This window comes from Zea mays, chromosome 1 (genome assembly GCF_902167145.1).
Source record: "Zea mays cultivar B73 chromosome 1, Zm-B73-REFERENCE-NAM-5.0, whole genome shotgun sequence".
Lineage (NCBI taxonomy): Eukaryota > Viridiplantae > Streptophyta > Magnoliopsida > Poales > Poaceae > Zea > Zea mays.
In genome coordinates, this window is record NC_050096.1 from 236698328 (window position 1) to 236724186 (window position 25859).

The following is a 25859-nucleotide window of genomic DNA, read 5'->3' on the forward strand; positions in this document are numbered from 1 at the left end:
TTGAAGCAACCTGATAGAACTATGTTTAGAGAATAACTTTAGAAAAGGGAGATTGGTCTGTTGCCATATAAAATTGTGAGGTCCAAAGGCTTAAACAGGGAGGTGTGCAATGGGGCAGCAGGGCTGGTGCAAGTGATCAGTGTTGATGTAGGATTCTGAAGTAGGTCCCTATCTCCATGTTCTACTTCATATGTTAGTATAAATTGAGATAGAGTCGATGTGCCTAACTGAGGTCTATAAGCCTTACTCTCTATTGAAAATACCCAGGTTTTTGGACTGTTTTGTGGGCAGTGAATACTTATCTGTTGGTCCCTTGACAGTATGGTCATCAGTTTGAGAATGTGCAAAACAAAATAGAGTATGCATATTCAGCTTTGGTGCCTACCCCCTTCACAGACGGCAATGCGACCATCAACCTTGATTGGAGGTACCTCGTTGATCAGTTCCATTGGCGACTTCTTGCTCGTGTCCTAAAACAAATAAAATTAATGAAAGAAAAATAAGTTGGGAAGAAAAGCGATCCATATGAAAAGGGATAAAAAGAGAAAAGGTTTGCAACTCAGCAAACATCATAGCAACCAAAAAGCAAAAACTTTATCACGGTCTCTCAATGATAAACTGAATGAGGACTCAGGTAGTCAGGTGGCAAGACTCTTCTCATGTGTGCCTGGCCTAGGGTTGAAATCCTAGTTTTACTTTCCAATACAAACAAGAACAAATAACTGATGCTATCCACAAATAACTGATGGTATCCACAAATAACCTAGAAGCCCGATGATCAGGACTCAATGTATCACACGCGACAGCCAACACCCACATGTTCTACTGCAGATACATCAGTGCCACACTTTCCCAAGACACAATAGCAGGCTTAATGTACAGCCGCAACAATAGTGCCATCATCATTTTAGCATTCAGTATTTCATTCATAACTACAAAAGAGGTCGTATTCGTGGTATATCACGACAGGAGCAAGTCCTAGTCGCTGATCACGACAGGAAAGTGTGGCACTGATGTATCTGCAGCTAAATGTATCAGTGCCTCATTTATCTTCTGCAGATACATTCTTCTGTCCCAGTCGACTCAGCTAAATGGAGTCTGTACTAAATATGACCCATTTAGCTGAATGGAAGGGTACGATGTTCAATGAAGGTTCATAATACTTATACTTCACAAGCAATAATTTTGCAGATAGTTCACAAGCAGATACCCAGGCAGCGAGTTCAATGAAGGTTCCATTCCAGTAATTTTGCAGAGCTGGACACAGAGATCTTGTGCTGACAGTAAATAGAAAAGAAACACTTGTTCAGCAAAGAGCATTTGAAAAGAAAAGTGCAAGCGTATAGGGAATTAATCAGAGGAGCTGTCATTATGTATAAATTATAACAGTCACATAGATCAAAATGCTTATCTAACTTTGACCAATTATGTAGAAAAATACACAACATGTAGAACATCAAGTTTAATTAGACCCAAGATGAAATATGTGTTGATACTTGATAGTGCATTTATCTGGTACTCCCTCTGTCCAGTTTTGGTCATTGCCTAAGGGTCAAGAAAAGCTTCAAAGTCTGATCAGTGTATTATCTGGTACTCCCTCTGTCCAGTTTCGAACATGTAGTCATACTCCATTTTTGATTGCTTGTACAGTTGACAGTTCAAAGTCTGTTCAGAGTTCCGACTTCTTCAATGTCTTCACAGTTCAGTTCAAAGCTTGATTTTGATTGCTTGTACAGTTATACTGTGTTATTGTTACAGCTATAGTGTATTGCTGTCCTGCAATATAGTATTACTGTTGTCCTGCTAGACAGCTATAGTGTATTGCTGTCATGCTACAGCTATATTATATTACAACTATATTACTGCTTGAAATTTCTGCTACGTACTTCACTGGCAATTGGTTGACTGCTTTAATTTCTGAACCTTAAGTTTTAATGTTTTCATTTCTTTGAGTGTAGACAAGGACATTAGCAGCTTCAACTAATGGACCTACTTTGCGATCAAGGACTGAAAGGGATATTGTTGATGAAGAATCTGAAAATAGTTATGAAGAATCTGAAAATCCCATCAATGATGAAGGTAAAATTCAAACAAACTTTAAATTTATTGTAGCAATTTTGAAAATAGTTATGAACAAAGGTTTTCATCTGTTTTATCTCCTGTAATAAGCAGAGCAACCTATTGGGCATCAAAATATAAGGAAAGGAAGGGGCCCAACCTTGAAGAAGAACATATATTCAAGTAGTGGTGGGCCTAAAATCTGCATTACCCTTAATGAATATGGACAACCAGTTGGTAGGAACAGCAAAGAGTTTGGTAATTTCATAGGAACTTTGGTGAGGAAAAATATCCCTGTTTCTTGTGAGGATTGGAGACTAGTTGATTCTAAAAAGAAGTTTGAGTTATGGACAAAAGTGAAGGTAATCTGATTTAGTGAGATAATTTGTCTTAGCCTATTGTCAGTAGATTTGGTAATCAACTACATTTTTGTTGAAACAGGAATACTATGAAGTGGATGAATCTGGTATAGATTATGTTATAACATCTGCAGCAAAAAAGTGGAGAGAGTTTAAGGCTGACCTAAAGAACAAATATTTTGATGAAACATTGAGTTTTGAAGAGCTTATTGCTAAAAGGGATGAAAGGGTGAAAGAATCTGATTGGGAGTGGTTGATAACTTATTGGATGTCTCCAGAAGCCGAGGTACATGCTGATTTGTTTTGAATTCTTTTTTGAGATATAAACCTTCATTAAACTATTGTATGAATGAATTTGTATTATTGTTTTGATAGATTCATATGTATGTTGTAGGTTCGTACAAACAGAGGTAAAGATAACCGTTCAAAGCTGACTATGTCGCATGCAGCTGGCAGCAAGAGTTATGCTCGTGTGGGGCATGAACTGGTAAAAAAAATTATAATCACTAGTTTGTATAATCATTAGTTTAATTTATGAAAAATCTAGTCAATTACTGGACCAAATCATTTTTTCTTGTAGGCCGAGCAACAAGGACGCCCTGCGAGAAGAGATGAAATATATGTTAGAACACATACGCGTAAGAACAAAGAAGGGGATATTGTGCCTCTACCTGGAGCAGAAATATTCATTGTGAGTACACACATATTTTTGATTTATGTAATAATTAAAATATAAGTGAACAAAATATAATATATATGTGGTCCTCTTAAGAATAAATTTGAAGAAGCTGTTGCTGAGAACCCAGAACTGAAGGACAGAAGTATTGAAGATGGTGATTTATATGCACATGTTTTTGGAGAGAAAGAACCAAGAGGTCGTATTCGTGGTTTAGGCTTAGGACCAACTCCACAAGATGTAGGCACCCCTGGAACTCAAATGAAAATATCAACAAAGCTTCAAATGGCATTGCAAGCTCGCAGTCAGTCTGAGCAAGAGGTTAGAGCCTTAAGACAGGATATGAATCAAATGAAAGAAAAAATGGATCAAATTTATCAAATGATGGTAGCAGCTCAAGGGGTGCAACATATAGAAAGCCCATCACAACATGGGTCTAATTCTCGACAGGTGATATAATATTGCATATGTTTAGTCAGTGTAGCATATATCGAGCAGTTCGGCGTCTATCATGTTAATTAATTAGGCTTGTTTCCTTTATCTCACTAACACTTTTTCCCTTTTTATTTTCTTTAGAACTCAAGGGTGCATCGTTCAGATGAGGTGGCACATGATTACAATGGTAATAACCATTCACAAAATATGGTTGAAGATGACTTGCAACTTACTAGGCGAGTTGCAAGCACTGTGGGTCGTCTAAGGAATCGTGAAGATGTTAATACTATTGAAGAGCAAAGTCGCAGGCGAGACATTGCAACAATGGTACCTCAAAGAAATCATGGATCATCTCAAAATGCAGATGATAATCCTGTAATTTTCTCATCTATCACTTCATATTTATGTTTCATTATTTGAACTTTGTAATCTTACTTCGCATATTTTATTAGGTTGGTAAAGAAGTGATATTATATTCTATGATGAGATCAGAAGTTCCTGTTGCAATAGCAAATATTATCTCAACCGACCCAACCACTAAGGTGGGAGATGTTCCTCTTAGAAGGGAGTTCACACAGGTTTTTGTGACTCGCGTGCTAAAAAGGGAAAGTACTCTGCCACGACCATACTTAGGTGTAGAGAGTATGGGGGATGCTCTTTTTATGCCCGTTGCATGGCCAACAAACAAGGTAATATACTACAACCTTGTATTTTATTTATGTAATTAATAGAACAAGCTTCTAATGTTCTATATTTTTAGATGGGTCGTAACAAAAAATCAACGTTGAACCAAGGTTCTACAGCAGCAGGTAAATATTTGCTTCTAATGGAACTAGCTATTATTTTTGAACTTTGTAATCTTACTTCGTATATTTTCTTCATATATAGTTGTGTATTAATCATAACCACAGATTAAAGGCACATAACTTCTAAGGGAAACTAAGGAAAGGGATAAGCAAAAACCATATCAGACCTCTCTCTGCCTATCCATATATCTGTAAGACATTGGGAAAATGTGCAATTTGAGTAATGGGCTCACAGCATGATTCATTTGTCCATCATAATAGAATAGAATAGAATCACAGTTTTGGGCTTTCACTAGCATGCTCCACTGGATCGGATTGGTGAACTCTGGTTCCCATGATCCCATCAACCTTCACCTTCTGCTAGATAATCACGCTGACCAGGCTCAAGTTTGCCTCGATGCTCTCTTGGACCGTGTGGGATGAGCTCTCATGGACATGTGCATTATGCAAGAATCAGTGTATCTGTTTTGTCTGTCCATGATTCAATTGGGCTGCATGGCGGAGAAGTGGCCCTTGACGCGGTCATGGCGCGCAGAGTGCAATCTCCTGCATGCCCATGATTCTACGCACTATTACAAATATGATTAAGCCATAAACAAGCTAACTAATGCACACCTACATGCTGATAAACATTTACACGATTACAGACTGGATGCTGCTAACTTAACATTCACCCCCTTAATCTTGTCAATCTTCAATTCTGATGATGCCTAGCTGCCTCCTTAGCTCTGCAAAACGGATCCTTCCCAGTGGTTTTGTTAGTATATGCCAGCTGTTCTTCAGAACTCACATGACTGATTTCCAGTCTCCCATCGCTAACACACTCCCTGATGTAGTAATATCTTGTATCAATCTGCTTACTCCTCTCATGATAAACTGGATTTTTACTCAGCTATTGAGCAGATCTGTTGTCAATTCGGAGGTTGAATTTCTTCACTTCAGTGCCCAACAGATCCCCTATAAGTCTGCTCAGCCACACTCCCTGACAGGCTGTCGTGGCTGCTGCTATATATTCTGATTCACAAGAGGACAATGATACTACCCTCTGCTTTCGAGATGACCAGGTGATAATGTTTTTGCCTAGAAAGAAAACAACACTTGTGGTGCTCTTTCTCTTCTCAAGGTCCCCACCATGATCACTGTCTGAAAAACCCAGAAGATCAATTTCAGCTCCCTTGACATACTTACAGCCATACTGGAATGTGCCAGCTACAAATCTGATAATTCGTTTGATAGCACTCCAATGTTCTGCATTTGGATTCTCCATAAACCTGCTCACCATTTGCACTGAAAAAGCAAGATCAGGCCTTGTATTAACTAGATATCTCAGACTGCCCACAATACTTCTGAACTTGGTAGCATCAATAGTTGCTCCATAGGTGTGTCTGCAGGGTTGCATCCCTTCATTCCACAAATTTCAAGTATCTTCTTAGCATAAGCACTCTGGCAGATTTTGATTTCTCCTGGTTTTTGCTTTACCTCAATTCCAAGATAATAACTCAGGAGTCCCAGATCACTCATACTGAAACTTTTCTTCATCTGCTGCTTGAACACAGAGACATCTCTTGTATTAGGCCCACAAATTATGAGATCATCCACATATACACCTACTAGCAGCAGTGATCCACCAATCCCCTTTCTATACACTGCATGTTCTTCTGTGCTCCTTCTGAATCCCAGCTTGGTAAGTTCCATATCAAGCCTGGCATTCCAGGCTCTTGGGGCCTGTTTGAGGCCATACAGGGGCTTTTTCAACTTGAGCACTCTTTTCACAGTGTCTAGGCTGGTGAAACCTGGTTGTTGATTTACATAAACCTCCTCTATTAGTTCTCCATTTAGAAAAGCAGACTTCACAACCATGTGGTGTATCTCCCAATCCCTTTGAGCTGCCATAGCTATTAACACTCTGACTGTTTTGGGCTTTCACTAGCATGCTCCACTGGATCGGATTGGTGAACTCTGGTTCCCATGATCCCATCAACCTTCACCTTCTGTGCTAGATAATCACGCTGACCAGGCTCAACAACTGGGAATCTGTTTTGGTATCTGAAGCCTGTTAACTAGCTTGACTAGTATTCCTGCTCAAGAAAATGCATTTGCACTTCAACAGCTGGGAATCTGTTTTGGTATTTCTCTGTTTTCAGCTAGCAGTTTTTGATATTTGAAACTTTGAATACATATAAACACTCCATAAATTTTCAGCCAGCATTTTCCTTATAGAAATTGAAGCATACATGGCATACATATCATATATTCCCTTCATGAAACCGAAGCTGTCATACAAAAACTTAAGCATTTTCCGTACAGAAATTTTCAGTCAACATTGTCCCTTCATTTTCAGCCAACAGTGTTCAGATTACTCAAAGTTCAAATTAGTAACGGAGGATTGTGACCTTCGTTAGCTCATAACCTGTATAGATATTACTCAAATTTCAGATTACTCAAAGCACTAACAGCCAACGTGTAGACCTCTGAACGTATAGTTTTTTTCATGTGGCCAATCATCTAGACATCTGAACATGTAGACCTCTGTATGTGATATTTGGTCATACTGATCCCCATGTTTGAACATGTAGTTTCTGCACATTCAGCATTCAACATTCGAAATTGAAAAGTAAGAAAAAAAATAGAAGAAAAGGGAGAAGAAAACCGGAAATAGGAGGATACAGGAACAAGCTGAACCTGGGCTGAAAATTCATGCGGCCACAACAGGAATATGTTCACATGAATTCAGATTTACAGTTTATAAAAGTTCAGATTTACCTACTGTGTCACTTTATATGTTATCTTATTTTTTTCTTAGCTCTGAAAACTTTGTTCACATCTGGTGCAGGAAAAGGTGCTGGAAGCACAAATGATCGGAGTTGATTCTTGAAGTGCGTGAGAAAATATTATTCGCATACATGGTACGGTGGCCGTTGGTAACACCCAACTGTTGGAGAGATTTTAGTTTATTAGATAAATCTAGAGACTTTTGTATGTAATAGAACTGAAAGGTCACTTCGGAATTTAGAAAACATGTACACTACTTATATTTATAAGTTCATCAGGCAAATTGTGTTCCAAACAAATGTATGCGGGGACTCTAAAGTCATGGATCTATCTCTTTTAGTAATCAAATTTCTTATATTCTGAGCTACATATTATTCAAGTTGCCTCGAAGTGTGTATTGTAACCAGTTTATTAATTGTTTCATTTAGAATATATATATTTGTATGCATATTTTTTTTACCGGACACAAAGAACAACGACAAACAATCTGTCGCCATATAGACTTTTAGCGACAGACTTGTTGTCGATACAGTAATTACGTCGTCCAGAATATGTGCGACAGCAAAGACCTGTCTGTCGGCAATAACAAACACATTACCGACAGATAGGTAGTCGGTATTCATATGTCTGTCGGTAAACATTATTGCCGACACGACTTTTAGCGACACACATTATCTGTCGGGAAAACTCATTGCCAACAGACTGTGTGACGCTATTTAGGTGTATTACCATCAGATAGTCTGCCGGCAATAATGTGTCACGGTGTAGTGAGGTTTGAGCCTATTTCTGTTTCACTTACCAACAACATGGCGTGGAGGCTCACCTCCACGCAGTGAGGCAGGAGCCCGGGAAAACTCTCCGGGCGTTCATCTCCCGCTTTACCAAGGTACGAGGCACCATACCTCGTATTTCAGATGCTTCTATCATCATTGCTTTCCGCCAGGGAGTACGTGATGAAAAGATGTTAGAGCAGTTAGCCACGCATGACGTGGAAACTATCACCACGCTTTTCGCTCTGGCCGACAAGTGTGCCAGAGCTGCTGAGGGTCGTGCGTGGCACTCAACACCACAGGCTGGGGTCGCCCAGATGGGTGGCTCGGGTGCCGTCTCCCAGTATGACAAAAATAAGAAGAAGAACCGCGGCCACGAGAGACCGTCGTCTGATGCTCCGGTCGTCGCAGCTGCGACTAGGGGCCGAAACAAGTGCAACAAGCGCCCACGGTCGCAGAGAGGTAACAGCGGCTCATGCGCTATGCACCCCAACAGTCGCCACAACGCCGCGGAGTGTCGCGAGATCATCGAGCTCGCAAAGCGCGTCAGCGAGCGGCGCGAGCAGACTTCCAAGGATGGCTCCCCACCTCGCCGCCGACCTGGCAAGGAAAGGGTCGACGATGGCAAGGTGGCCGCGGGAGAACGGGACCTCGGGTATCAGTCACCCGAGGGGATCCTAAAGGATGTTTTCACCGGAGACTCCGACTCCGGCGACGACAACTAGCCGGGCCACCGGGGAGATCCCGTCCTTCCTGGTCTACGGGACCGAAGCCTACCTTCCACCGGAAACCCTTATGGGCTCCCCATGGGTCCAGTATTTTGATGAGTCTATGCAGGAACCGCTGCGGCGTGAGGACGTGGACGTCATCGACGAGCGCAGGCGCCAAGCAACGATCCGAAATGCACGTTACAACTAAGCGCTCGGGCGCTACCGCCAGCGGATCATGCATAGTAGGGAACTCAGGGTCAGGGACCTAGTCCTAAGGCGAATCCTAAACCAAGAGGGGCTCCTCAAACTCTCCCCCAGCTGGGAAGGACCCCTCAAGGTGACGGAAATATGCCGACCCGGGTGTGTCCGCCTTGCCAAAAATGAAGGAGTGCCTCTTCCCAACCCCTGAAACATAGAGCATCTCCGTAAGTTCTATCCATAGGAGCAAGTCTGAGGGGTGGGGGTTTCTTCTTTTTGTAACTAGGTTGTGCATACATGTATGCCAACCCGGTGAGGTCCGCCCGCATAAGCCCGGCTTGTTGGTCTGCACCCATGCATATCAAGTTATAAAAGAAAGGATTTACCCCCTTAGATGTGCTTCTGTGATGGTTTTATTCTGTTGTAGTTTCCATATATTATTTTTTATCTAACCCACCCATACAGTTCCCCACCCTGGCTGGTATCATGACATCCAAATTGAGTAGCCAGGCTTGCAGTTTAGGACCCCTCTACGAAAGCAGGGGGTCCGGCAGCCTGGGGGCCGGTTCTAGAGAACGAGTACTCATTCCCTGGGGTGGTCCGAAGCTGTGTAGTCGCTTAGCTTGGTTTCGTACCCTAAGCCTGCACGCTCCACCACTCTGCGAAAAGTATCCTAGTATTTGGAACTATAGCCCTGTGGGTCCGAGAACCTGGGGTCCAGTCCTAGAGAATGGACACACGTCTCCTGGGGTGGTTTGGAGCTGTGTAGCCGCTTAGCCTGGTTCCGTACCCTAAGCCTGCACGCTCCACCACTCTACGATGGGTGTCTTAGTATCTGGAGCTATGATTCAGGGGGTCCGGGCACACGACTTGGCTCCCCAGGCTAAATCTTGCAGGTCCTGTTGCGTGAATCAAAGGATGGCTGATACCAGACGATGGGCCCTATTGGTGTGCTACTAACACTTCCTAGCTAAAGCTATGAATAGGTCTAGGTCCTAGTCGAGGCTACCTCCTAGGGGCCAGGACACCAACTCTTTCTTAGGCATGCTGGTATCCAGCCTCGACACGTCGAGTCTACATCCTAGGGGGCCAGGTACCAGGAGAGGAGTTGGTAAAGCCACACACAGCAAGAACAAATGCTGCACAGATAAGAGCTGTTTAATTAATAGTTCCCAAAAATATCTTACAAAAACAAAAGTTATTACATCCGCCTTCAAGCGGAGCCCTAGCCTCATTTCTACAGGTATGAACTACTCGACATCAGCAGGGTCACGCTGGAAGCGCACGGCCGCCGTCCCCATGACATCTTGTACGTCCTCCCGGGCGGCGTCTTCAGTGTCGGCAACTGGACCGGTGATCACTACCACCGCCCGTGGGCATCCTCCCTCAGCGCCGTCATAGTGCAGCTGCCGGGTGCAGACCTGCCGCTCACCCTGATCGCGGCGGCGGCCTCCTTGATGCATGCATCAAGGCGAAGGAGCCCTCATCGTTGGAGGCGACGTCAAGGCCATTAAAGCCAAAGAGATGGAGGCGCGATGGCGCATGGCGCTCGGCGGCCTGGCCGCTGAGACGGAGCCGGAGCTAGACCAGTTCATGGAGGCATACCATGAGATGCTGGTGAAGTTCATGCGGAAGATGGAGCCGCAGCTCAGCTCGCTTTCCATCTCCGGAAGGTCGCTGCGCAACACCCTTTCGTCCGGGCGCTGGCGGAATAAGCGCCACCCCCACGAACATCCCACACAGGTGGGCGAAGATGGCCGCCTGGAGGATGGAGTGGGGCGTGAGCTACTGAAGTTGGAGGCCAGGCTCCTCCAGCAGTAGCAGGAAGAAAGGCGAGATTGGCAGTGCCAACCCGTAGGAGACGAAGAGCACGAACTCCCCGGCGGCGAGATCGCCGAGGGGAGAGGCGCTCGCGCGGATCCTTCCGGCAAACACCGGTGCGCCCCATCCGAGCAGGTTGCGCACTAGGTTGAGTGCTCCCTCGGACTGGAAGCGCTCAGGATGGACTAGCGAGGCCATGGCGGCTACGGCGGTGGAAAGCAGAAGAGCTCGAAGGCGAAAGGGCGCAGCAAGTGGAGAGAATGCGGAAGCGTAACTGCACGAGGGGTGAACCCCTTTTCAAGGAAGACTCTCCCGCTCGCGCCCCCAGACGCCACAAAAAATCTCGCCCGGTGCGCACCAAAGCAACCCAGCCTATGACACGGGGCCCTGAGCCCACAAGTCATACAGCTGGTGTGCGGGCTTCTGAGTGCGAAGAAGGCGAACCGCCGCGCAACGAGCGAATCACCGCCCACAGTAGTGTGCCTCTTCATCTCCGCCGCAAGAAACAAACGACCCAATCTCTGGCACGGGGGCCCGGGCCCACGAGTCATACTCCTTGGGCACCGGTTCCTGGGTGCAGAGAAGTCGAACCGCCGCTCGCGCCAGCACTGCGCCGCCTCAGGGCCGTCGCAGAAGACAAAGAAGGTGAATTTTTCAAAACCAATGCAGCGGTATCGAGGCGCCTTGCGCGTGGCCTGGCGCAACCACCAGGCGTGGGGGCGCGGGTCAGTCAGCCGCAGGGACAGACTTGGTAGTTGGCGTGACCGAAGGCGGACTGGTAGTGATTACGTGAGCAGGCGCACGGAAGCGGCGCGCCAATCGCCAATCAAGCTTTGGCCCCACCTGCAGGCTTGTATCCTCCCATGAGGTGGGCCCCGGGGCCACTGTCGGTACCCTGAAACAGGGGTACCCCTTTCTACAGTATGAAGGCGCGGTGCCCACGCGGCTATCTCTAGTCGTGTGGCAAACATCACCCGACCCCACCGCGCGGACGACTCCGGGGCCGCCACGTGGCCGGGGAAGACGATATGCTCCAAGGCATCAACGGTGGGTCCGGACCCCCATACGAAAGTACCGGACCCCTGTATATGCGGGCCGGACCTCCGATTAAGGTCCAGGACCCCCACGGGCGTGAACCGGACCCCTGGGACGAGTCCCGGACCCCTCTGTGTGGGGTCCGGGCCACTCACAGCGAGGTCCCGAGATTCTGAGACAAAGAATACCCAGGCCTTGATCAAGGCCAGGCGGGGGTCCGGAGCCGACACGTGTCTGGACCATACCGCGTACGATTCCGCTCCCCGCTCAGGCGGAGACCCGATGCTGCCACATGGCCGACTGCCCTTGACATAAGCCAGCTGGTGGAGCCTGACGTAAGGCCTCTAGGCCGCGCGTCCTCTGCATTTATTGCGGGTAAGGTGCGCCGCCTATCCATTCCACTGGCAGGCGATGTACCGCCTCAGCATTTAATGAGCCCTATCCACTCCACTGGCAGGCGATGTGCCGCCTCAGCATTTAATGAGCCCTGTCCACTCCGCTGACGGGCAGTGACCAGGCCATCTTGCAGGCGGCGTGCCTGTCCATTCCGTTGGCAGGCAGTACGCCCGTGCTGTGGCATACACTATGCTCATCATGACTCGTGCGTTACCGAGGAGGCAGTCGCGAGATATTAATACTATATGGACTACGGACATTATGGCGCTCGAAGATCTTCTGGGCGACACTGGCATTGGATACTTCTATATGTATTCCCTCCGTTTTGCCCCTGGGCCCACATGTCGGGGCTCAGCACCCTTGTACGTGCCCCCCTTGAGCTATAAAAGGGAGGGCACACGACGTTACAAGGAAGACCCAACTTAGGCTCAAGCTCACTTAGACTCTCAGACTCACAAGTTCATACAAGCTCTCAAGCTCAATACAGCACACAGTGGAGTAGGGTATTACGCTCCGGCGGCCCGAACCACTCTAAACCCTTGTGTGTTCTTGTGTTCATCCCGAATCCATCTAGTAGGCAAAACGCTTAGTCCCCTCCTCATCTTAGGATTTAGGGCGGGTGCGTTCCGCCACCCAGACGGAGAATTTCCTCTCCGATAATTTGAATACCCTTGAATTCAATGGGGCCCGCCCCTGGGCAACGAGGCTCAAAAGCGGGAGGCTGAACTCCTCCCTAGAATAATACAAGTTCTCATTGTAACGTCTACCCTTGAGCTATAAAAGGGCAAGACAACCCCCATCCAAAGACGATCCCCACAACTTCACACAAGCAGCTCTAAGCAATACTACTGTCAGCACTGTACTGGACTAGAGCTCCGGCCTGAACTAGTATAACCCGTTCGTCCCAAATCCACCTTCGAGCCCTCACAACTCACCATTCGGAGTGAGTCCGGGCTAACACCACTGCCGAACACAAATCTTATTGTCCCCTAGTTCCAGAAACCACGACAGATTACAAATCCTCTTGGAATATGTTTTTTATCCTTTCTCTTCCTTTGCCGAAGGATTTACCAGAAGATTTTGATGATGAGGGCCATCTCCTCATTGTCGAGTTTGGAGGTGTCGATTTAAGTCCCTTTGCTTGGTGTGGTCCCTCCTTTTTTTATTATGTTGCCTTGAATGCAACAGGTTGAGGCTCCGGGGTGGAGGCGTCTCCTTGCTTCAAGTTCACAATGTGTTTGAAGTCTTTGACCATAACTTCAAAGCTCACAAACTTCCCAATCGCTTCCTCGAGAGACATCTTTTCATACCTAGGATTTTCATGGATTAGATGTGCTTGAGTAGTGTCGGCGTTTTGACCCCGGGGGGTCCCTAGACCGACGAGTAAAATTGTCGCTGCGTGCCCCAACCCAGATGGGTTGGCGCGAGATGGAACACAAAGGGGGGAAAAACCGCAGCTCGTGTTATCCTGCGCCAGGGGGATGCACTTGCAGTAGGGGTTACAAGCGTTCGCGAGGGAGAGAGAGAGAGAGGGAGCCGGTTCGTCAGCCCGTCCTCCCGCACGACGACCATCCCGCATGAGGGCCCCGGACCTTCCTTTTATAGATGCAAGGAGAGGGTCTAGGTGTACAACAGGGGTGTAGCTATGCGCTAACGTGTCCGGCAGAGAGGTGCCAGATCCCTGTGTACATGCCAACGTGGCTGTCGGAGAAGTGCTAGAGCCCTGTGTACGCGGTGTCGTGGCCGTCGGAGGAGCGCTTGAGCCCTGTAGAAGCACAGCTGTCGGGGCTGCTGGGACCTTGCTGACGCCTCCTTGCTTCCGTAGGGGGCTGAGAACCGCTGTCGTCATGGACGCACACGGGGAGCCATCATTACTTGTTACCGGGGCAAGCCTGGATGGGACGCCGGTCTTGTTCCCCCGTATCTTGAGCTAGCTAGGGATAGGGTAATGATGTACCGAGACTCCTCCTGAGGCCGAGGCCGGGGTCGGGCGAGGACACGATTCCTCCCGAGGTCGAGGTTGAGGCCGAGCCCTAGGGTTGGGCGAGGCGGAGACCACCTTCCGAGGTCGAGCTTGAGGTCGAGCCCTGGGGTCGGGCGAGGCGGAGACCTCCTCCTGATGCCGAGGCCCAAGGTCGGGCGAGGCAGAGCTTCCTGTTGCGCTTGAGGCTGGACTCAGCTGCTGTCAGCCTCACCCAGGCGGGTGGCACAGCAGTCAGAGAGGGGCGAGCGGCGCTGTTTTCCTGTCAGGTCGGTCAGTGGAAGGGCGAAGTGACTACGGTCACTTCGACCTTGCCGACTGAGGCACGCGTGTCAGATAAGGTGTCAGGCGTTCCTTGCATTGAATGCGCCTGCGATACGGTCGGTTGGTGAGGTGATTCGGCCAAGGTTGCTTCACAACGAAGCCTGCCCAAGCTGGGCTACGAGCGAGTTGAGGGTGCGCCCGTTGCTTGAGGAGGCCCTCGGGCGAGGCGTGAATTCGCCTGGGACTACTGTTCTCGCTCGAGGCTGGGCTCGGGTGAGGCGAGATCGCGTCCCTTGAGTAGACGAAGCCTTGACCTGAATTGCGCCCATCAGTCTCTGCAGCTTGTGCTGATGGTGATTACCAGCCGAGTTTAGGAGTGTTGGGGGTACCCCAAATTATGGTACCTGACAGTAGCCCCCGAGCCTCAAAGGGAGTGTTTGGTACTCGCTAGGAGGCTTTGTTGCACTTTTTTTATGAGGGGACCGGCCTTTCTCGGTTACACTTTGTTCCGGTGGGTGCACGCGAGCGCACCCGCCGGGTGTAGCCTCCGAGGCCTCAGAGGAGTGGTTTGACTCCTCTGAGGTCTTAATGCTTTTCGTGATGCCTCGGCCGGTCTGGTTGTTCCCTCATGCGACCTGATTGTGACCTGGGTGCATGGTCAGGTTCCGAGTTTTCAGGCTGGTTTGTTGACGCTGTCAACGGTTTGGCCATAGCCGGGTTTGCGAGAGCAGCCCCCGAGCCTCTGCACGGAGCAAGAGGACGATCAAGGATTGTCTCGACTTTTATCATACGCCCCTTCGTCGCCTTTCCACAAGGAGGAAGGGGGGAAAGCGCCATGTTGCCCTCGAAGGGCGCCGAACAAGGTGTCTCCAGTGAGTTGCTAATGGGTGATCCAAGTGAACGCCCGTGCCCCATTCGATAAGGGTCGTCTAGTGGCCCAGAGGCGCGCTCCAAAAGTATCTGCAGGTGATTTGCCGGACTCGATCCTGTTCGATAGGTCCGAGGGCTCGATGCCTCCCTCTGGTGGGACTCCATTACAAAATCGCTCCTGCTAGTCTCGGAAATATCCTAGGGTACCTCGGGAGCGTAGCCCGAGCCTCGGCCATGTATCGGACGTACCTAGAGTCATCCCTCGCTTTGCGTGCTCTGGGGCGACTGTCGAACCCTTCCGAGGGGCCAGCCTTCGAACCCCTGATCAGTAGTGGGCGCGGAGCCCAAGTGCTCTGAGGCGGCTGTCGAACCCTTCCGAGGGGCCAGCCTTTGAACCCCTGATCAGTAATGAGCCTGAAGCCCGAGTGCTCTGGGCGGCTGTCGAACCCTTCCGAGGGGCCAGCCTTCGAACCCTTGATCAGTAGGAGGGCTCGGGGCTCGCTTCCTTCGCGGAGAAGGATCCCTTTCGAAATATCCCCTTTCCCGGTCCCTGTAGCAAGAGAGAGAAAGGGGAAGAGGAAAAGGATATGAATTTAAACGGTGTGGCGCACCTTTTTTGATGCGGTCATCATGGCGGAGGTGAAACGTCGCCCGCTTCGCCTGCCAAAGGTGTCGCTTGCCCTGCCGCGGAGTTAATGCGACGGGACGGGTGGTTCGCGGGGCTGCCGTTGCGCGTGCGCGAGTCATTCGAGGAACGGGCGTTTCACCTTCGAGTTTGAATTTCGCGGCGGTTTCGGGCGAAGTGTTGAACAGATCTCGCCCGGGCCTTTATATACCCGAAAGAGGGGCCGGCGGTGGTTCTTTACTCCGCTGCTCGCCTTCTGCTTTGGTTTTCGCAACTTAAGAGAATAGCCAGAGAAAAGAAAACCGCGCACCTTGTCCCCTCCGCCTTCACCCCATTCGTTCGGCGATGGCCGACAGGGTGACCGTCGTTCCGCCGCGCGATCCGTGGCCTTTCTCCACCGTCACGGTGGGCGATCTGGAGGCCCTCGTCGTCGATGGTTTGCTCCGTCCCCTCTCTGGTGACCCGCAGCCGGAGTGGATGGTCCCTTCGAGCGGGGCCGACCCGGCCCCGCCGCCTGGGTATGTGCTGAGTTTCGTCTCCTTCCATGAGCGGGGGTTCGGAGTGCCAGCGAGCCGTTTCATGCGGGCGTTCCTACACTACTACGGGGTGGAGCTGCACAACTTCAACCCCAACTCCATTGCGCAAGCGGCCATCTTCACGGCAGTTTGCAAGGGTTTTTTGGGGATTGACCCCCACTGGGATCTGTGGACCCATCTCTTCTCCGCGGAGCTTTTTGCCTTGACGACGGGGGAAAAGAAGGTCCGCATGGCGGTGCGGGCCGGTGGCTGCACCCTCCAGTTGAGGCAGGGGCGCGCGCAGCAGTACATCCCCGCCATCCTTGTGTCTTCGAACAAGGGGTGGCAGCGCCGATGGTTTTACCTCCGGAATGACGACGGAAGGCTCCCGTCTTTTTCTCAACGAGTGGTGACCGCCGCCGGCAGCAACTGGCGCTGGGGGGCCACGCGCGAGAAACAGGAGAAACTTCAGCCCCTTCTGGAGGCCTTGCAGGAGTTACGAGATGGGGGCTTACCGCCGCAGGGGTGGTTGCCGCCATCCATCGCCGGAGGATGCTTCCCTTGGAAGAGCGGCGGTTGCCGCTTTCGAAGATGATGCCGGGGGTTGACTTGGAGGGTTCGCAGATGTCCTCGCCCTCCCTCTCTGCCGATGACCTCCACAGGCGGGTAGCGGGCACGGTAGGGAGGCTGGATGCCGGTGCCCTTACCCAATCCGTGATGCGTCCCGAGTGTGGGTGCGTGTCCCTAGTGAGTGTCCGCTCCTTCTCCTATCTTGTGTCGGGTCGCCTTTGATTCTTACCGTCGAGATTTCCGTTCGTCTCCAGGAGTTGGGGTTTTACAAGCCCTCCCTGCCACCGGTCCCGGAGGACGCGGTCGACCAAGCTGCGCGGAGGGTCGCTGCGGAGAAGAAGAAGGAGAAGAAGGACGCGGAGAAGGCCCAGGCTCGCGAGCGGATGCGGGCTCGGGACGCCTTGGAGAGGCGCCGTCGGAGGCAGGAGAGGGACGGGCTCCCGAGGGAGCCATCGCCGGAAACGCCTGACGACGACGATGATGATGATGATGACGAGGACGACGACATGGCGGCCCGCCTTGGCCTTAGCCCGGATCTGAGGCTGGGCCAGGGGTCGTTGAGCCAGCCTCCAAGTGGGCTGGCGCCGTCGGCATCTGGGGCCGGGACATCAAGGTCCCGGTCCGAGGAGCGGGGGCAGGCCGAGGGGGTACTTGACCCCTTGGCCGAGGTAGTTGAGGTGACTCCGGTGAGTTAGGCCGACCCGCCTGTCCCCCAAGAGCAGTCGCCTGTGCCGGCTGTACAGGAGGTTGATCCTCGGGCCGTCGTGACTACGCCTGGGCAGGTCGTCCCTTCGGCGCCCCGGGCGACCGAGGCGGGAACGGCGCCGAAGCTGGCAGCGGGGCAAACCTCGGCAGCGTGTGTGGGGACTGAGGCCCGAGGGGCCTCCCCGCAGGCACGATTGGCCTTGGTCCGGAGCGGGTAAGTATATGAGGATACCTCTGTTTTGGCTCCTTCTTCGTGTGTCCTGATCCTGCTTTACCTTTTCCTTTCAGCAAACGGAGGCAAGGTTCGGCCGGTCTGGCTCCCCGGAAGACCCTTAAGACGGTGCCGGCTTCTGCAGCCAGTGTCGCACCGCGACACGCCGGTTGGCTGGCCTCCGCACAAGACGCCCTCGAGCAGGGGGCCCAGGCGGCATGAGTTGCCATGGGGCAAGCCTCCCAGGCTGACCCCTCCATCGGGGCGGCCATCATGCCAGGGAAGGCTGCTGGCGTGGCCGCGGCCCTGAGCCCACCTGACGTGTTGCTGGCGTCGGCACCAGCTCCTGCCGAGGTCGTCACTGTTTTGCCCGTGGAGCCACCCGTCGCCGCTGATGCTGGGATGGCTGAAGTGCCGCTGCTCGAGGTCGTCTCCGACCTTCCCAGTCTCGGCCATAAGGAGAGGGCGGCCGCCGTTGCCAAGGTCGGTGATTGGAAGCCCGCCTCTTTAGCCGAGGGGAGGCCCAGTACGTCATCAGCGATGGTACCCGATGCGTCGACTACAGGGGGTCCCGACGCCTTGGAGGAGGGGTGCACAGAACTGTGGCCCGTCTTAGGGAGCGGCGACCTTATCCCCGCGCGGCGCGACCCCAATGAGTGGTGTGGGCAGGCGCTCCGGTTCTGGACCCACGGCGCCTCGAAACCCCTCTTCGTCCTCGACGATGAGCGGGAGGAGCAGTCTCGGGACGAGCTCCGTGAGTATGCCGAGGCGGCGATGGGGTCGCTTTTGGCGACCATGGAGATCCTTTCCAGTGACGTTCCCAGGGTCCTCCAGGTAAGGATTTTAGGCATACCTTTCGCGTGACTAGGGCGTTCTTTGTAACACCCTGCTTCCCTTCCTCAGGAGCTGACGAATGTGAGCACCGCCAAGTCGTTCATCCGCCACGAGACCGACGTCTGGGGTTCGCTACGGTTCCTAAGGGCCGCGCTTGGCGAGGCTAATGAACGCCTCGCCCAACGAAGCACCGAGGTGGTGGACCTTCGGCTGCTCTGTGATGAGTTGGAGGTGGAGGCAGCGGCGGTGTGGGCAGAAGCGACGTCGGCACGGACGGAGGCGCAGCAGCGGCAGCTAGAGCTTGGCCATGTTATTGATGAGTGAGACCAATCTCGGAGCCAGGCTGCCGAGGCTGTAGGCCGGGCCGAGGCCCTTGGGGGTCAGCTAGCCAAGGTGTCTGCTCGGGCCGGAGCCCTTGCAGAGGACCTGGCCGTAGCCGTCAGGTCTGCCCAGTCCGCCCAAGCCGCAGCCTCGGAGCAGCGTGCCCGGGCTGAAGGTATGTTTCGACCGCTTTGTGACTTCGATTCAGCTTCATTCTTCAACTCGTGTCTGAAGAATGCTGTTCGGCTGTCTGCAGAGTTCGAGACAGCTCTCAACGAGTCCGTCAAGGCGCTTGCCCAGGCGGCTGAGCAGAAGGAGGCCGACCACGTGGCCATGTTCGAAGCTATCTCGGCCTTCTGCCAGGTCTTTGGTCTTGATGACGTCCCCTCGGGTAGCTCCCCCAAGAGTCGCCTGTGGGCCTTGGGCGGCCATGTGCGCAGCAGACTCCGCGAGGCGCTGCATCAAGGCGTTAGGCGGGCCTTCACCGTGCTCGCTTCCCACTATGACGTGGATCTGGAGCGGGTCAGCGAGGGGTAATGTCTACCCGACGAAGACGAGGTTGCCTTAGCCGAGGTTCAGAGGCTTGACGCGGCCGTCGCGGGCCCAAGCGCGGTGGTGGCGTCCTCCTTCGAGGTGGAGATCCTTCCGCTCGTGTCGCCGTCCGGGGCCGGGCCAGATCTCACCGAGGGTGGAGACGACGCCGAGGGTGGAGACGAAGCCGAGGGTGCCGCTCCTCCCCCGGGCGATGCCTGATTCTGCCGGAGCAGTCTGTTTGGAGCATGCATGTGTCTTTCGCGGCCGTCGAGGCCTAAACACTTTGTTATCGTGTTATAAAGTTGCGTTTCTTTTCCTCTCGTTTCGAGTATCTGGACTTGTTCGTCAGTAGTAGAATCGCTTATCCGAGTAAGAGTTACTTTTTGTGGAAGGTGACGAGTGAGGTATCCGTATCCCGGAGGCGTAGGAGTCCCTCGGCTCAGTCGGCCTTGCCGCTTACGTGCGCTCTTACTCGTTTTGCAGGATTCTGCTATCGATATAGTCGAAAAGCACGAAAGTCGTTTTGGTAGAAAACTTTTCTGAGGAAAATTTTGACGCGCAGAGGGGGTTCCCCCCTTCTAGCCCCCGAGGGAGGGTCGGGCTTTGCTGAGGCAAGGCTGGCCCTTCCTTGACGGTTAGACTCTATTTGTGTATGTATAGAAAACAAAGTATATGAACGACTTGAAAACATCTTAAGGGTAAAAGCGACGTAGCTGTCGGATGTTCCAAGCGTTGTCGTAGACCTCGCCTTGATCGTTGGCCAGCTTGTATGTTCTGGGCTTCAAAATCTTGGCGATGATGAACGGCCCTTCCCGGGGGGAGTAAGCTTGTGGAGCCCTCGGGCGTCCTGCCGCAGCTGAAGCACCAAGTCTCCCACCTAGAAGTCTCGGGGCCGAACCCCTCGGGCGTGGTAGCGTCGCAGAGACTGCTGATACCGCGCCGAGTGTAGTAAGGCCACGTCCCGAGCCTCTTCCAGCTGGTCCAGTGAGTCTTCTCGGCTGGTCTGGTTGCTTTGGTCGTCGTACACCTTTGTCCTCGGGGAGCCGTATTCTAAGTCTGTGGGGAAGATAGCCTCGGCCCCATAGACTAGAAAGAATGGTGAGAAACCCGTGGCTCGGCTTGGCGTCGTCCTCAAACTCCAGACCACCGAGGGTAGTTCCTTCATCCATCGCTTGCCGAACTTGTTGAGGTCGTTGTAGATCCTCGGTTTAAGTCCCTGCAGGAGCATACTGTTGGCACACTCCACCTGCCCATTCGTCATGGGGTGAGCCACGGCGGCCCAGTCCACACGGATGTGGTGGTCCTCGCAGAAGTCCAGGAACTTCTTCCCAGTGAACTGGGTGCCATTGTCGGTGATGATGGAGTTCGGGACTCCAAAGCGCTAGATGATGTTGGTGAAGAACGCCACCGCCAGCTCGGACCTGATGCTGGTTAGGGGTCGGACCTCGATCCACTTGGAGAATTTGTCGATGGCGACCAGCAGGTGCGAGAAGCCCCCGGGTGCCTTCTGCAAGGGACCGACGAGGTCCAGACCCCACACAGCAAACAACCAGGTGATGGGTATCGTCTGCAGGGCCTGAGCGGGCAGGTGCGTCTGTCTTGCGTAGAATTGACACCCTTGGCAGGAGCGTACAATCCTAGTGGCGTCAGCCACCGCGGTCGGCCAGTAGAAGCCTTGTCGGAAGGCGTTCCCAACGAGGGCTCGAGGTGCTGCGTGGTGACTGCAAGCCCCCGAGTGTATCTCTTGCAATAGCTCCTGTCCTTTGGCAATGGATATGCATCGTTGGAGAATGCCTGAGGGGCTGCAGTGGTATAGCTCCTTTTCATCACCCAGTAAGATGAACGACTTGGCGCGCCGTGCCAGTCGCCGAGCTTCGGCCTTGTCGAGGGGTAGCTCTCCTCGGTGGAGATATTGTAGGTACGGGGTCTGCCAATTTCAATTAGGTGTGACCCCATTCCGCTCTCCCTCGACGCGCAGTGCCTCACCCTCGGCGGCCGAGGATACCTCAGGCTGGGCCGAGGCCTCCTTGGGCTCGGGCGTGTCGCCGGTCTTGACGGAGGGCTGATGTATGTCTCTGGAGAAGACGTCCGGGGGAACCGTTGTTCACCCTGAGGCTATTTTAGCCAGCTCATCCGCAGTCTCGTTGTACCGTCGAGCGATGTGGTTGAGCTCGAGCCAGTAGAACTTGTCCTCTAGGCGCCGAACTTCGTCGCAGTAGGCCTCCATCTTCCGGTCACGGCAGTGGGAGTTCTTCATGACTTGGTCAATGACAAGCTATGAGTCGCCACGAGCGTGGAGGCGCCGAACCCCTAGCTCGATGGCGATGTGCAACCTGTTAACCAGAGCCTCGTACTCGGCCACGTTGTTTGACGCCGGGAAATGGAGGCGCAGCACATAGCGGAGGTGCTTCCCGAGGGGCGAGATGAAGAGCAGGCCCGCGCCGGCTCCTGTTTTCATCAGCGACCCATCGAAGTACATGGTCCAGAGTTCTGGTTGGATCGGAGCTGTTGGTAGCTAGGTGTCGACCCATTCAGCCACGAAGTCCGCCAAGACTTGGGACTTGATGGCCTTCCGAGGAGCGAACGAGATTGTCTCGCCCATGATATCCACCGCCCACTTTGCTATCCTACCTGAGGCCTCTCGACACTAGATGATCTCCCCCAGGGGGAAGGATGACACCACAGTCACCGGATGAGACTCGAAGTAGTGTCACAACTTTCGCGCATCAGGATTACTGCGTATAGCAGCTTCTAAATTTGTGGGTAGCAGATCTTAGTCTCGGATAGCACTTCACTGATGAAGTAGATCAGCCTCTAGACGAGTAGTGCATGCCCTTCTTCTCGTCTCTCGACTACGATCGCGGCGCTGACCACCTGAGTGGTTGCGGCTACGTAGATCAAGAGGGCTTCTCCTACAGCAGGGGGCACCAAGATGGGCACACTTGTAAGGAGTGCCTTTAAGTTTCCGAGGGCTTCCTCGGCCTTGGGGGTCCAAGAGAAGCGCTCGGTCTTCCTTAAAAGGCGATACAAGGGTAGGCCTCTTTCGCTGAGGCACGAGATGAAGCGGCTCAGAGCCGCAAGGCATCCCATGACCCTTTGTACTCCTTTCAAGTCTTTGATAGGCCCCATGTTGGTGATGGTCGCGATTTTCTCCGGGTTGGCCTCGTTGCCTCGCTCGGAGACGATGAACCCCGGGAGCATGCCTCGGGGGACTCCGAAGACACACTTCTCGGGATTGAGTTTCACGCCCTTCGCTCTCAGACACTTGAATGTCGTTTCAAGGACAGAGAGGAGGTCGGAGGCTTTCCTCGTCTTGACTACGATGTCATCGACGTAAGCCTCGACCGTTCGACCGATGTGCTCTCCGAACACGTGGTTCATGCACCTTTGGTATGTTGCACCTGCATTCCTCAAACCAAATGGCATAGTAGTATAGCAGTACATACCAAAAGGTGTGATGAAAGAAGCCGCGAGCTGGTCGGACTCTTTCATCTTGATTTGGTGATACCCTGAATAGGCGTCGAGGAATGACAGGGTTTCACACCCAGCAGTGGAGTCCACAATTTGATCGATGCGAGGCAGAGGGTAGGGAACCTTCGGGCATGCTTTGTTTAAACCAGTGTAGTCTACACACATCCTCCATTTCCCACCTTTCTTTTTGACAAGCTCAGGGTTGGCTAACCATTCAGGATGGAATACCTCTTTGATGAACCCTGCAGCCATCAGCTTGTGGATCTCCTCGCCTATGGCTCTGCGCTTTTCTTCGTCGAAACAGAGCAGAGGCTGCTTCATGGGCCGGGCACCGGCTCGGATATCCAGTGAGTGCTCGGCGACATCCCTCGGTATGCCGGGCATGTCCGAGGGACTCCACGCAAACACCTCGGCGTTCACGCGGAGAAAGTCGACGAGCACTGCTTCCTATTTGGGGTCGAGCTCGGAGCCGATCCAGACTTGCTTGCAGGCGTCGTTGCTGGGGTCGAGAGGGATGGACTTAACCGCCTCCGCTGGTTCGAAGTTGCCGGCGTGGCGCTTCACATCTGGCACCTCCTTGGAGAGGCATTCCAGGTCGGCGATGAGGGCCTCGGACTCGACGAGGGCCTCAGCGTACTCCACGCACTCCACGTCGCATTCATACGCGTGTCAGTACGTGGATCCGACGGTGATGACCCCGTTGGGGCCCGACATCTTAAGCTTGAGGTAGGTGTAGTTGGGGACGACCATGAACTTGGCGTAGCACGGTCTCCCTAGCACCGCGTGGTAGGTTCCTCGGAACCCGACCACCTCGAACGTGAGGGTTTCTCTACGGAAGTTGGAGAGAGTTCCGAAGCAGACGGGCAGATCGAGTTGTCCAAGGGGCAGGACGCGCTTCCCGGGGATGATCCCGTGAAAGGGCGCCGCACCGGCCCGGATCGATCTCCAAGAGCCCGAGGGTCTCGGCATAGATGATGTTGAGGCTGCTGCCTCCATCCATGAGGACCTTGGTGAGCCTGACGTTGCCGATGATGGGGTCGACGACGAGCGGGTACTTTCCTAGGCTCGGCACGTAGTCGGGGTGGTCGCCTTGGTCGAAGGTGATGGGCTTGTCGGACCAGTCTAGGTAGACTAGCGCCGCCACCTTTACCGAGCAGACCTCCCGGCGCTCCTGCTTGCGGTGCCGAGCCGAGGCGTTCGCCACTTGCCCACTGTAGATCATGAAACAATCGTGGACCTCGGGGAACTCCTCTTCCTTGTCGCCCTCTGTCACACCCGGTTTTAGAAGGTAAACCGAATGCGAACCATGTACGTGCCAGGATCAGAAATTCACGTACACAGCGATTACATAAATGACTCATCATAGCACAATGCTTCAAATTACAATAAAGAGTAAGTAATAATATTACAGACTAGAGCCATTTACATAATATAAATCAAAGTACACAGAATCGAAACGTAGTCAACGTAAACAACCCACCACAGGCAGCTGACTGGGGGAGGTCGCTAGCCTAATCCTCGAACTCATCGAAGTCCTAGAACTCCTGGAGATCCGCCTCGACGACTTCTTCTTTACCTGAGCATAGATTACACCAAAGGCAACCTGGTGTTTTGTGAAAGCAAGGGTGAGTACACATCAACGTACTCAGCAAATGTCCCGTTTGGCTGTAGTGGACTAGCTTTATGTGGGGTTAAGCTCAAGCAGTTGCTTTTAGTTGGTCAGATATTTATTATTAGTGGAAGCCAAGTTTTAGTAATAGCCAACCCGTGATCCATTTCCTCCTCGAGGAACATCATTATCATCATCGAGCCAAAACCATAAATAGAACCATTGTATATTGAACCATCTGTATCTCTAATCAAAGAGGATCCCAAGGCTGCTCTTAACCGTGAGCACGGCTGATATATCAGTTTCATTACCCTCTGTAGAGGTCGCACACTTTACCCATGAGCCGTGATTCCCGTTTTGCCCGGGGATCATGACTCCCCATTGATCACTTCCTAGGTGGTCCGGCAGGGTATCACTACGTAGCCTTTACAAAGATTCCCTAGAGGTCATAGCCGCCCGTTAGGTTTCTCCAGTTTGATAAACATAGTACCTCCCCCCGCAGGAGGGTGACTAACAAAAGCAAAACGAAAGAACCTCGGCACACAGCCTCGGCAGAGCAAGCACTGTGCCTAGACCCCATTGACGGCACGACGGCGAAGCAACTACACCTCTAGTTCCTCTAATTAATTAGCTAAGGGCATCCCATTTCACCCTCATGGTTGCACTGTTATCCCGGGTGGTCTCTCAACGAACAGGTCCTTACGGAGAGGTACTCGGGAAACAGCCCGAGCCCCCTAGAGTATCACAAGATCATCAACATCATCAGGATAACAGTATCATAAATAGTCACATCATGTTCATTGATTAAGTTAAGGCAATAGCAGAGTGCTAACCATAACAACCCAATAGGTCATCAAGGACAAAGTAAAGTGTAAAGCTAGTCAATCCTTAGGTTTCAAGTAAGTAATGCGGGATAGTAAGTTATAAATGAGTAGGACATAATGGGACAGAGGACACTTGCCTTCACCAAACAGATGCTCAGGGTTTTCAATCTCGTAGAACTCGAGGAGCTTGATCTCGGGACCAGTGGTTCACCAAATCTTGATCGTCGATTCCTCGAAGCTCAGGAACAGACCGCAATCTATTCGCGATGCGCAACGAATACAAACAGGCACAAGCAAACATATACTTGCATAAGAACATTACACCATACAAGATAAAATATTATCAAAACGAGCAATATAAAAATATAGAGCGCTTCTATGGTTACGCGGGGATGAGGAGCGCGACAGTCAAAGTTACGGTCGAGAAGTTATAAAGTTTAGACTGAATGAGTATTAATTAGAATATTAGTTCGATATAATTATACATTG

General features: G+C 51.8%; 1 protein-coding gene across 1 annotated transcript; it reads left to right on the top strand.

Moving 5' to 3' along the window:
• The first annotated feature begins 874 nt into the window (after positions 1-874).
• Positions 875-4996, top strand: LOC103645357 (uncharacterized). Its single transcript, XM_035961936.1, has 10 exons — positions 875-955; positions 1959-2079; positions 2293-2420; positions 2500-2703; positions 2812-2904; positions 2998-3108; positions 3190-3543; positions 3670-3903; positions 3981-4217; positions 4982-4996. The coding sequence occupies exons 1-10, from the start codon at positions 875-877 to the stop codon at positions 4994-4996; spliced, it is 1578 nt and encodes a 525-aa protein (XP_035817829.1).
• The last annotated feature ends 20863 nt before the right edge of the window (positions 4997-25859 follow it).